The 13811-nt window shown below is 33.3% G+C and overlaps 1 protein-coding gene across 1 annotated transcript; it reads right to left on the bottom strand.

Annotated features, from left to right (window-relative positions):
• Positions 1-407: 407 nt before the first annotated feature.
• Positions 408-12274, bottom strand: LOC114711115 (cucumisin-like). The gene is made up of 15 exons (XM_028895465.1): positions 12180-12274; positions 11952-12046; positions 11488-11722; positions 10848-11361; positions 10280-10383; positions 9979-10189; positions 9654-9776; positions 9318-9531; positions 7922-8421; positions 4180-4268; positions 3713-3808; positions 3244-3498; positions 2096-2579; positions 720-823; positions 408-633 (listed from the first exon to the last, which is right to left on the bottom strand). The coding sequence occupies exons 1-15, from the start codon at positions 12272-12274 to the stop codon at positions 408-410; spliced, it is 3345 nt and encodes a 1114-aa protein (XP_028751298.1).
• Between the last annotated feature and the right edge of the window lie 1537 nt (positions 12275-13811).

Here is a 13811-nt window from a genome sequence, read left to right as displayed (position 1 = left end):
TTTCAAACCGGCAAGTTAGTCCTCATAGTTATTACATGAATCTATATCACTCAAAAGGTACTTAAAGCAAGTAAAGAAGTCAATTTACTTTGAGAATGTCAAGTGCAATCAGGTTGGAACCCCTGGAGGAAAAAGAGGCTACAAAAGGAGCTAAGTATTGTTGAAATGGCTGCTCTTCAATATGGTTGCAGTTATGTTGTTGCCGTTTCTGTCGTTCGTTTCAAAATTTATGCATATTAGGGTTTGCTAATGGAAAAGAACAAGTGGTCTTTGTCAATCGCTTCAAAAAAATACTTTTGTGCTTTATGAGACAAAAAAGTTTCGCATATGTATCTTGCACCACACGAAGTCAATTAAACGTTCGTTAAACTAAAAAATAATAGGTTTGTGAGATGGTGGAAATTCTGTTACTTCATCTCGGGCATGAGGCGTAAGATATCACCATTCACTAGATTAATGATAGATGCTGGCAAGGCAAAAGCAAAAGTAATATCAGGAAGTTCTCCTTTAAAATTTATTAAGACTCCAGCAGAACCAGACGCAAGTCCAATTTTTTCGGGTAAATAATAGCCATCACAAACAACTATTTTTCCCTTCACTAAATTCTGGTCCATTGAGTCTCCTAAGCAAAGCCTGCGCCAAATATACTTTATTTTAAGTAGTTATGCAGACAAGGGAGAAGAGGCCTTGTGAGATTCAGATCAATGAGTCTGGAGTACCTAGATATAGAGCTATTATACCCTTTAAGGGTGTTAGGCACATGCCCACCATAGACTACAGCATACTGAATATTATTCAAGTCAAAGGTATTTAATGAAGTTCCCTGTAAAAATCACAACAACTGTCACACTCATTGTGAAGTAAACATGAAACTCCTCATCATTTCAAAAATGGGTATTCACATAATGAAAGGTTAAATGACTTAATATTCCTTTAGTTTTATTTGTAAGACATTTTCTACATGTTTGCTCAAAACAAAAAGGGAAAAATGACAAACAATACTTTTGAAAATACTGAATCACAAATGAAGGAGGTTGAATTTCAAAATACTAAATCCAACCCCTTGTGCTATTTTGAAACTTTTGAATGTTGCAAAATGATGCCATTGCACCTACACGATCAGTGATTACTCTTGTTTAGCTATTGACTGTATTTAGTTTCATTATTGACTACTTTTGTTTTTAGAGCTTCGATGACAACTTGTGTTTAGCGATTGGCTATTCTAGTTTTGTTTTTGACTACTTTTGTGTCTAAAGCTCTGGTGACTACTCTTATATATTTGGCTATTTATTACTCTAGTTTTATTATTGACTACTCTTATTTTGCAATAGTAGTAACTAAAGCTCTTAATTCTTTTTTGAATTCTTGGAATAAAAGTAGCCCACAATGATATACAAGAAGTCAATAGCCAAACAAGAGTAATCACTAGATTTGTTGAAACAAAAGTAGTTAATAGCAAAACTAGAGCAATCAATAGCTAAACATGAATAGTTGTCGAATCTTTCCAAACAAACGTAATTAATAATTAAACAAGGATAGTCACTAGAATTAGCTGCCAGAGGAGTAACTGGCGTTGAAGCCCTCACAGTTGGCCTCCTTAGGTGGCATTTTAAGAAAGAAAGGGGGGAAAAACGAAAGTGAGGTGAGTAGCATCATTTCACAACATTTTGAAAATACTAAATTGGTTCAACTATACTAATTTGGCGTGGTATTTTAAAATTCAGCCTCCTAAATTTGGCATTTTGCATTGTTTTAAAGGTTTTTTTTTCCATTAAAAAAAAACCCAAAACCAATTAATTTTGTATTAGAATTTAGTCTCATTTCAACTTTATTTCTATTTAATATACACTTTTAAGAAAATAACAACATATATATAAAAAAACAAATTAATGGGTAAAATTGTGCATTTGTGAAGTGATTTATATTAAGAGCAAAAAAAAAAAAAACCTTTTCTCTCTCTGCTTATAAATAAAACCAGAGGAATATCTTGTATATCGGTGAGAATTAAATATTTTTAAATTTTCTGAAGTTCAAACGCAGGAATAAGAAATCATGTTGGTATCAGACACGGAAAACAAAGGCGATTTAAATTTACCTCAAGAACAATATCATCCCCAAATTTAATCTTGGTGAGGAACTTTCTATCAATGGTAATGGCAGCCACACAAAGAGACCAAGGAGCCACATTACGCATGGTCGTAAGTTTGGGGCCACCGTTGTTCATCGCGTGAAAAGCTCCAATCGCAACAACATCATTGAAATAATGACAAGCTAATTTACTTCCAAGTGAGGCAGAGATTATGTCAACCCCATCAGCGATTGCTTCATCGAAAGCTGCAAGAATGTCTGCATCTCGACATCCATCGGACCAACAAACCTTGTACACTGCTATTCTTGCTGATGGCACACCTTCTCTTGCTGTTCCTAAGCCCAGACCATAGAAGCTTGCTGAGCTCACAGCTCCACCAGCAGCTGTTGATGCAGTGTGTGTTCCATGGCCTCTAGAATCTATTGGAGACATTATATCATTTTTACCAAATTTTTTGTCACTTCGGAAATATTTTGCCCCAGTGATCTTACTGCACACAATTTAATTTCGAAAATAAATACTTAATAGATATGTACCACGAAAATATAATGAAGATGCCTTCTTGTTGAAACATATATATGGTGAGACTCGCGTTATATGTGTGCCCACTCATATTATGTATATATCTTTCTACTTGCAGCAACAAAGAATAGGTCGGTAGAATCCACCTGACATATAAGATCCACCCACTTTTTAATATGTCTTTCTCTCTTCTTGTAGCAACACAAAATTGTTAGCATATATAACGTATACAAGACAAGCAGTTAATGAAAATTCCTTTGTGAGCCAACATGAAAATGCATTTATAGTAATATAAGAAGCTGCCTTGCTGTTCAGGCATAAGGAGAAATTCTGATTCCATCTCTATGTAAGGAGATAGTCATATGTGGTGGGTGAGACTCAACCTAATGTGCAGGCCCATCCGTCTCACATATCTATCTCACTACTTGTAATAATAAAGAATTGGTGGGCGGAGTCCACCCTATCTATACCTCTTCTTACAACACTATGTTGTAACAACAGATAATTAGGGTTCATAAAATTATTAGGCACATATATAGAGTATGAATGAAAATTTCCCAATGATCAGCCAACATGAATATGATATGAGATGAAGAGTTTTCAAATGTAAAGAAATAGATATGGGAAGGTACTTGTTGCAAGTGATATTATAGCAGGATCCCTTCCATTTAGGGGGTGGAGGACCAAATCCAGAGTCATTAAAGCTTGGGTAGTCAGGCCAGATTCCAGAGTCAATTACTCCTGTTATTATATCGCTCTCAGTGCTTGATCTTTCCACTTTTTCTGGAAATCCTATGAAGTCCCATGATCTTGTAGCGTGTAGATGCTTCTTTCCATTTGGGAATATAGCAATCACTCCTTCCATTGCTAACAACTCAGAAAATTGACTATCAGAATCCATTACAGAGAATAAAAATCAAATTACATCCCAGTTTTGATGATGACTCAGTTTGATATTGGACATCACTGGCAATGTTATGAATGCTGGATTAAGTCTCTCTTTTAGTTCTTTAATCAAGCCAACAGATTATGTTTCGAATTAAAGTTTTTGACATATAAATATCTAAATCTAGTTTAATTCACTATGTGATTTTTAGTTACCAGCAAACTTTTTGAACATCTTCTTTCTTGAGCGCCGCAACGAACCCTTTGATAGACCTCTTGTAGCTGTGTACAAGAGCATTTGCTGTTCCATCACTAACACATAACATTTGAAATGTAATGTACAAAAAACCATTTGAAACTTCACTCTTATAAATACGCACACAGATATCCTTCCTTTTGTGGCTGAGGTGAGAATTAGTTGGGGGATAGATTTGGTTGTAAATAGAAAAACTCAATCCATTTTGTCCCTGATATTCATTGCTCGCAAACTAATTTAGTTAATCACTTATAAACTAATGTATAATCTAAAGTTAGTTAGATATTCTTTGGGAGATCAGGTCATGTTTATTATAATTAACTTATTTATCTAATTTATTTAATTTACCTAAATTAGTTAAGTACTTTTTATACTAGGGATCAGAAGGAGTATATTAATTGGTCCATAAATATATTTAAATACATACCTGCCAAGGGCTTGTTGGAGGATCCTCATGTGAAGCATTGACTTGGGGGCATCACGAATTGGAGGACTCCTGACATATACTAGATAACTCTGCATCACCAAATAGATTACTATAAAATTTATAACGACAAGAAAAGTATTCAGATATACTACTAAAAGGAAAAGTGAAACTCATCATATATGTATGTATGTATTGCAAGGATCATCACTTAATTTTTGTTTCTCTCCATGAATAATCTATAGGGAAAATTTTGAAGGAAAAAAACTTGAAGTGTTACTGAATTTACAATGTTATCCTTTTTTGTTAAAAAAAAAAAAGCCTCAGGTCACCCTCTTTGGCCAGCTGGCTGCCAATACCAGAGTTCAGGTGGGTCGCCAATCATAGGAGCTTTGACGATTGGCTGTCGAACCTCCGACAGCCGACAACTATTCTTTTTGAAATTTTGCAACATTTGTAATGTAATTAATAATTTTCATAATGATATTCACAACTTCATTAATATCATTAACCACATGTTTTTCATGTTTTTAAAATGAAATTTTTTCAACATTTATAATATAATTAATAACTGTTATAATAACATTCATAACTCTATTAACGCCATTAATTAACCACATGTTTTTCAAGTTTTTAAACTAAAAATCTTTTTAACATTTGTACATCACATTATTAACAACTTTTATAATAATATTCATAACTCTATTAATGTCGCTAACTACTTTATATGATAGAGTTTTAAATTAATATTATTAATTTAATAAAATAAATGCATATTAAGTACTCCCTCCGTTCCTTATTATAAGAGACAAATAACCGAAATACGTTGATAAAAAAAACAGTTAAAATTAGTTAAGAATAATTAATGTGTAAAAAGTATAATTTATTTTCCAAAAATACCCTCATTAATAAGCAAAGAGAGTAGGAGAGAGAATAATTAAAATATTAAAAGAAAGAGAAGTGGGAGGGAGAGAGAGTGTGAGTTGGAGATAATAAATATGGGTAAAATAGGAAATCAACACAAAAAAGTAGAGACAACTTTTAAGTGTCTCTTATATATAGGAACATACCATAAGCATCAAATGTCTCTTATAATAAGGAACGGAGGGAGTATATCATAGTTTGGCAAGATTCCTATTCTCCTAATTTCCCCTAGTTTAAAAACATATCATGTAAAATGGTTAATAACATTAATAGAGTTGTGAATATTATTATAAAAGTTGTTAATTACATTAAAAATGTTGAAAAAAATATTTTAAAAACCTAAAAACATGTGGTTAATTGAGTTATGAAAATTGTTATATAAGATGTTAATCACATTATGAATATTGAAAAAAGGTTAAAACAAAAGTCACCAGTTGTCAAAGCTCCAACAACCGATCATCAGTCAGCCACCAAAGCTTTGATGCCGACACTAGTTGCTAGCCGGCCAATGAGAGTGACTTGCACGGCTTTAAAAAAATAAATAAAATATTGTAAATTTATCAAAATTTCAAAATTTTGAATTAGTCATTTTGGCTAATTTAGAATTTGTTAAATTCAAGTGATCTTTTCTAGTTTTTGAAATTCAACTATTTTTTTTGGGAATTTTCCCTAATCCATAACTGTCTAGCTAATATGAAAAGCATAAGGATATAGATATAGCAAATGAGTAAGTAAAATCTTAAAAGTGATATATGACAGACATATTTGCCTTTGTGTTTTCCTGAGAATCTGCATCAATTGTGAGAAACATGGCTATGAGGGTAATAAGAAGAATCAACCAACATGGAGACATTGTGCCTGCCATTGAAGAGATCAGATTAAAGCTTGTGGTATAAGGGGAAATATAAATATATATTTATTTATTTGCACACACAGATACCGCCAAATATAAACCTGAAGAGGCAATTTTGACTCCTCAATGTATTAAAAAGACGAACAAGAATGCATTTAGTGAAGACAGTACAGGCATGCGACTCTCTATTTTTATCAAAATATTTGTAATAACTCTTTTACAGATGAAATTTGATGCAAACAAAAGGACACTTTCCTTTGATGAAATATTGAAAAGAATATTTATTTTTGTTTTAGATTCCTGAAAACACGACGGAAAGCTTTCCCTCCATTATTACACTTCTCAGCTATTAGTTGATTTTTGAGTAGTCCAAATTTTATATTTTACAAAATTATAAAAAATAAACAAACCTAAGTTGCTAAAGTTTAATATAAACATTTAGAATTGCAGTGCAAAAAATGTAAAAAATTGATCCCATGATTGAAATATGTAGTAGAAATAAAGGACATGGATGAAAAATAGTTTAAAAAATGAAGATAACTAATACTTTTATTTGGGAGAACTTTTTGAAAAAAGCAATTTTTTTAATGTTTATTTTTTCTTAAAGAGAGAAGCCGAATTGTTTACCAATTACCATGGCACACAACAAGTTGTGATGATTTTGAGTTAAAAGACCAACTTACGACCTTTGGTTCTAGTTAGTTGGTCAAATTGTCCAAGAGGACAAGGTTTTGTTATTATTGTAAGTTTTTCTAATATACACCAAAGGAAATATCCATGTTAATTTAACTTAATTATAAAAAAAAATTCAGCAAGAACAACTACCTCTCTCAACCCCAAACAATAATACTACATTCTTTGTTGTAAGATATAAGGTGATTAGATGCTATAAATACAAAAGATACAATTTATTCTTTAAAATACGCTTGTTTATGAAGAGTGAATAGATCGTTAATGCAATGCACTAGTTAATAATTAATGGAGATAAAAATAAAAATAACACTAAAAATTTTAAATAAGCTATTAATGTCTTTCATGCATAGAGTCAGGGAGAGTAAAAATAAAAAGAGCATGAGAAAGTAATAAGCCAATAGAGAAGAGCTCGACGAAATTAGACTTTTCTCCATTTATTGTTAGCTAGAAGAAAACTTTCATGTGGCAGCCGTACAATGGAATATACTCATCGTTACTTCAAGAAATACATTTCTTATTATTGTGAATATTGTGATAATAATTTTTTCTTCCAAGTTAATTTTGTAATCTCCATGATCTTTGAATTGAATTTACCTTTCATTAAATACAAATTCAAGATGAACAAACATTTTCATTATCCCGAATGAGTTCACAACCTCGAACGTTACTTCTCACAAATAAATTTGCAGAGAAAGAGAAAATTCATTATGTAGACTCCTAAGATCTGTATCTAGCAGTTTGAATTTGCAGATATATAAAATAAAAGCTTCAATTTGATTTTAACACACACACACACACACACACACACAAAAGCAATAATTAACTTTAAGAATAATGTGTGAGGCTAAATAATGTCGTCGCATGGTATCAAAACCGAACGATGGTGACAATAATAAGACAAAAAACCGGTTTCACTACACACACACACACACACAGAGTTGAAAATTAGTGCGCATTTTATGAAGGATCAATTGAAAACTTTCTGTTAATTACCTTGCTGTAACAGAAATAATTTGCATTTTATTTAGGGGAGAAAGCATAGAAAATTTCATTATAAAGAACTCAGAAGAGAAACGATCACTTCTATCACGGATTAATATTGGAGAATTATATGACATCTTGCAGCCATATACTACATATAAAATCACATCAACGTTCGTGGAAAAAATCACAAGACCAATGCACATTAAACCGTAAAATAAACCAAAAGTACACATCGAAGCATCAAATCCTGAAACCTTCAACTTAATTATCATCAACATAATATAAAAACACTGCAATAGGGCTTCTCACTTGGTAGGTGCCATCATTCCAGACCAAAGAAGCAGAAGCTAAGGAAGTTACAAATCCACTGACACTAACAGTAAACGACAGCTTCTGTCCCAAGGAACTGAACGACAACCTTGGAGGGTTCACTTGTATGTCGATTCCTTCTGGAGCACTCACAGTGGCTTCGTATGTGGAAGTTGGTGACCCAACATTGGTGACAGTCCTTGTGAAAACTCGGGTATCGAATTCAGTAGAAGTAGTGGAGACGGCAAAAGAAGGGTAGTTTAAATCCCACACACTGCCATGGGTGACTCCAGAACAAGTTTTGCTTTCTCCGGTTACAACTTGAAGCAATGTGTCATTGTAACCTTGTCCACATAGGAAGTTGATGTAGTCGGTTTCATTAGCATCGTATACCAAACCAGGATTTAGTGCCTTGGTTGGATTTATATGGCCAGATCCATATGCAAACTCAGCATCATTCTTTAGAGACTCCAATGGTGTAGCTGTGATTTTTTTTCAAAAGAAAATTATGAGTCCAAAGGAATCCGTGGGAAAACATGTGTTTTGACAGTCCCTTATTTTTGTCAAAATTAAAGGATCTTGTCTTTCAGTATTGATGTAACGGCTATAATCACCCCACTTTATCATTTGCTCAAGAAGCCTAATAATGTAGGGAAAATCACTATGTAGTTCTAAAGAAGGAATGTAATGATCAAAAAGTCCCATAACAAGTTAATAACAAGTTTGTATAGAAAAATGACAACAAGATCCTTGCTACTCACTTATGATTAAGAATCTTTGGCGGTGACATTTTTTGCTTGGACCTCATAATGATTTCCTCAAAAACATACGCCAAGGCCTATTTAGCTAAGGCTTTGTCTAGCAGGCTAATCTTGATCTACTTTCACCCTTAATATATATGCCATCTAATAACAGCATATTATGTGACATGACAATAACCATCTAATTAAAAACAAATAAGACTATATTGACTACTTCCTCTAATTCTAAATGTAGGATCTAGATAACTAATAAAAATTAGGATAAAATTAGTTAATTAAATCAGTCATTTGTAAGAAAAAACCTGTTGACTTTCCTAAAATACGCGTTTTACCCATTTGCGTTAATTGGAAGTTATCCCCATTAATGTAAACCCCTTTCATATATACAATTAATAGGAATAGTTTACTGAAAATCTTATAGACAAAGTGGATTAGTTCTTAAATTTATGATTGAAACAAACCCTTCAACTACATCCAAGGAGACGGAGTGCATTAAATTAGATACTATACCATCGATAACATGCAACCAAATGAAAGGCATAGAAGAGATCTTCTTAGGTGGGCCAAGTAAATTATAAATCAATGTGAACAAGAGTAATGAATAATTATCTATATACCTGTGGTCATAATTGCAGACTTGACTGCTGCAGGAGACCAAGAAGGGTGGAAGGATTTGATGTAAGCAGCTACCGCAGTAACATGAGGGCATGCCATTGATGTCCCTGAAGCGATAGAATAATCTACTTGTCTTATGTCTCCTTTTACTCCAGAAGGAGGCGAACTTGGAGACCACGCAGCCAAAATATTTGATCCCGGTGCTGCTATATCCGGCTATATATTTATTGATATTATACAAAATTGTTGTTTCAAACCGCAAAGTGTTAGTCCACATAGTTATCGCATCAATCTTTATCACTCAAAAAGTATATCAAGTAGGAAAGAAGTCAATTTACTTTGAGAATGTCAAGTGTAACTAGGTTGGGACCCCTTGAAGAAAAGGAGGCTACAACAGGAGCTAAAGTATTGTTGGCCTGGCTGCTCTTCAATATGGTTGCAGTTATGTTGTGGCCGATTCTGTGATGTGTTTCAAAGTTTGTAAATATTAGGGCTTGCTAATTGAAAAGAATAAGGGGTGTTTGTCAAGCCGTTCAAAATTACTTCTGCGCTTTATAAAACAAAAATCTTTTCACGTATTTACACGAAATCAATTAAAAGTAATGTTAAACTTAAAAATAATAGGTTCGTGAGATGGTAGAAATCTCATTACCTAATCCCAATCATGTGGCGTAAGATGTCACTATTCACTGGATTGACGATGGATGCTGGCAAGGCAAAAGCAAAACTAATATCAGGAAGTTCTCCTTGAAAATTTATTATGACTCCAGTAGAACCAGATGCAAGTCCAATTTTTTTAGGTCCATAATGGCCATCACAAACAACTATTTTCCCTTTCACTAAATTCTGGTCCATTGAGTCTTCTAAGCAAAGCCTGCACCAAATTTAATGTATACTTTATTTCAAGTAATTATAGATAAAAGAGAAGAGGCCTATTAGACTCACAAAAATGAGTAAGAAGTACCTGGATATAGAGCTATTATAGCCTTTAAGGGTGTTTGGTACATCCCCACCATAGACCAGAGGATACTTAGTGTTATTCAAGTCAAAGGTATTTATTGAACTTCCCTGCAAAAATAGCAACTATCGTCACTGTTGTGTTAAAAAAAGAAAAAGAAAAAGAAAAAGGGCATTCACAGAATGAAAAGTTAAATAAATTAATATTCCTTTAGTCTTCTTTATAAAGTATTACCACTTGCAACATGTTTCATCAAGGCAAAAAGAACCTCAAAACTTTGTTCATTTTGCATTAAAATTTAATAAAATTTCAACTTTATCTATATTTACTGTATATACACTTTTTCAAAAAAAATAATAATATACAAAACAATAAATTAGGAATAAAATTGTGCATTCACGAGGTGATTTATATTAAAGACAAAAAAAAAATCTATCTTTGCTTATAAATAGGACCAGGGGAGTGTCTTGCATATGAAAGGGAATTAAATATTTTAAAATTTTCTAAAGTTAAAACACAGGATAAAAAATCATGTTGATATCATAAATGAAAAACAAAAGTCTTTTAAATTTACCTCAAAAACCGTATCATCCCCAAACTGAATTTTGGTGAGGAACTTTCTATCCATGGTAGTGGCAGCCACAGAAAGAGTCCAAGGAGCCACACTAATGGTGGTCGTAAGTTTGGGACCATCGTTGCCGGCAGAAGTGGAGGTCAAGATCCCATTTTTCATAGCATGAAAAGCTCCAATGGCAATTGAATCACTGAAATAATGTTGAATTGATTGACCTCCAAGTGAGACAGAGATTATGTCGACCCCATCAGAGATTGCTTCATCAAAAGCTGCAAGAATGTCTGCGTCTTGACATCCATCGGACCAACAAACCTTGTACGCTGCTATTCTTGCTGATGGCACACCTCCTCTTGCTGTTCCGAATCCCAGACCATAAAAGCTTGCTGAGCTCACTAACCCACCAGCAGCTGTTGACGCAGTGTGTGTTCCATGGCCTTTAGAATCTATTGGCGATATGATATCATTTTCACCAAATGTTCTGTCACTTCGGAAATATTTTGCTCCAATGATTTTACTGCACACATTTTAAGTTTGATCACAAATAGTTATAATAGATATATACCATATTATGAATATGACGTGAGATGATGTGTGAAATATAAGAGTTTCCCAACGTAAAGAAATAGACATGGAAAAGTACTTGTTGCAAGTGATATTATAGCAGGATCCCTTCCATTTGGAGGGTGGGGGACCAAGTCCAGAGTCATTGAAGCTGGGGGAGTCAGGCCAGATTCCAGAGTCAAGTATTCCTATTATTATATCACTTTCTGTTCTTGATCTTTCCACTTTTTCTGGAAATCCTATGAAGTCCCATGATCTTGTAGTGTGCAGATGTTTCTTTCCATTTGGGAACACGGCAACCACTCCTTCCATTGCTGATGACAACCCAAAGGGAGTTGATTATTAGAATACATTACAGAGAATAAAAATTGAACTACATCCTGGTTATTGAACATTTGCAATATTATATATACTGGATTAAGTCTCTGTTTTAGCTCTTGATCAATCAAGCCAACAGATTATGTTTCAAATAAAAGGGGACAACGTGACAAAGTTTTTGACACAAAAGATCTGGATCTAGTTTATTATGTGGTAATTTATTACCAGCAACTTTCTGAACATCTTCTTCCTTGAGCGTCGCAACGAACCCGTTGATACACCTCTTGTAGCTGTGTACAAGAGCATTTGCTGCTCCATCACTGACCGCACACAACATTTGAAATGTAATGTACCCAAAAAAAAAAAAATTTGAATCTTTTCTCTTTACTTCCTCTTGTCGGGAAAATGGGAGTATGTTAATTACTCCATAAATATATTTATATACATATATACCTGCCAAGGGCTTGTTGGAGCATGCTCATGTGAAGCATTGACTTGGGGGCATCACCACTTGAAGGGCTCCTCATATACACTATATAACTCTGCATCAACAAGCAGATTAGTAGAAAATTTATAACGACAAGAAACGTATTCAGATATACTGCTGAAAGAGGCGTATTCGAACCAAATGCATTTGGAATAAACTTGTTTCTTGGTCTCACATAGAAAATTCAGATTCTTTATAATCGCAAATCATTACAGTCAGAAAGGCAAAAAGAGATGGGAAAAGAAACTGATAGATATATATTAGGGGGGTGGGAGTGAAACTTATCATATAAATATACTTGTACAGATCCCTGTACTTCTTTTGTTTCTCTCCTTGAACAATCCATGTAAACGTCTAATTTGCAAAGCACACAGATACAGATCATCTAGCTAATGACGAAGTATAATCTTAAAAGTGATGATAGAGAGATATTTGCCTTTGTGTTTTCCTGAGGATCTGCATCAGTTGTCAGAAGCTTGGCTATGAGGGCAATAATAAGAATCAACCAACATGAAGACATTGTGCCTAACGTTGAAGAGATCTTGGACCAAAACTGGTAGTAAGCATATAGAGTAGTACTGAGGTTGGAAGGACTCGCCAACGTGTGTGTGTGCAGAATTAATATATACGAACGAATATAAACCAGAAGGGGCAATTTTGAGTACTGCAAGTATTGAAAAGGCGTTGAAGATTGCATTTATAATATTAACTTGGTTATGAAACGAAGACAGTACTACACGCATGCGACTATCCATTTTTTTCAAAATATTTGCATTAACTCTTTTACAGATGAAATTTGCTGTTAGCAAAAAGACACTTTCCTGTTTGATATCGATCAGCATTTTGAGAATATTTATATTATGGTTTTAAATTACTAAAACGCAACCGAAAGCTTTCCCTCCATTTCACATATCTCGACCTCTTTGGTTAAATTTTGAGCGGTCTATATTTTATATTTTACAAAATTATTATTATAATATAAATTATAAAAAAAAAAGTAAATCTAAACTGCTGAAACTCCATCTAAACAATTTAAAATTGCAGTAAAATTTTTTTTTTTTAAAGAAAAAGTTGATCCTAGGGTCGAAAAGCGCAGTAGAAAGGAAATGGAGGGGAACTTAAAAATGGAGAGAAGTCAATTCTCTCTAAGATGATAGATGAAAAATAGTCTACGAAATGAAGATAATTAATAATTTTAATTGGGAGAACTTTTTTAAAAAACAATTTTTAATGTTTACTTTTTTTTCCCTTAAAGGAGAAGCCCGAATCATTTGCCATGATACAAGTTATAATGACTTTGATTGAAAAAACGATTTCTGACCTTTAGTTCTAGCTGGTTGGTCAAATTATCAAAAGGACGAGGGATTATTATTATTGAGTTTTTTTTTAAATACACCAAAGGACATATATCCATGTTAATTTAACTTTAAAAAAGGAAAAGTCATCATTATCCTTCTATTGGAAGCAACCATATTCATGTCATTGTTAGATATTAAATGTGAGTAACTCTCTCCTAGTAGATATTCAAACATTTATTAGTCATGTCATAAAGAACTAGCTCCTTCCATCAAATCCAACCTGTTAGTTTTTAGTTAATT

The sequence above is a fragment of the Neltuma alba genome, unplaced genomic scaffold (assembly GCF_004799145.2).
Source record: "Neltuma alba isolate B1F8T4 unplaced genomic scaffold, ASM479914v2 tig00011277_pilon, whole genome shotgun sequence".
Lineage (NCBI taxonomy): Eukaryota > Viridiplantae > Streptophyta > Magnoliopsida > Fabales > Fabaceae > Neltuma > Neltuma alba.
This window is presented reverse-complemented; position numbering and strand designations above follow the sequence as displayed.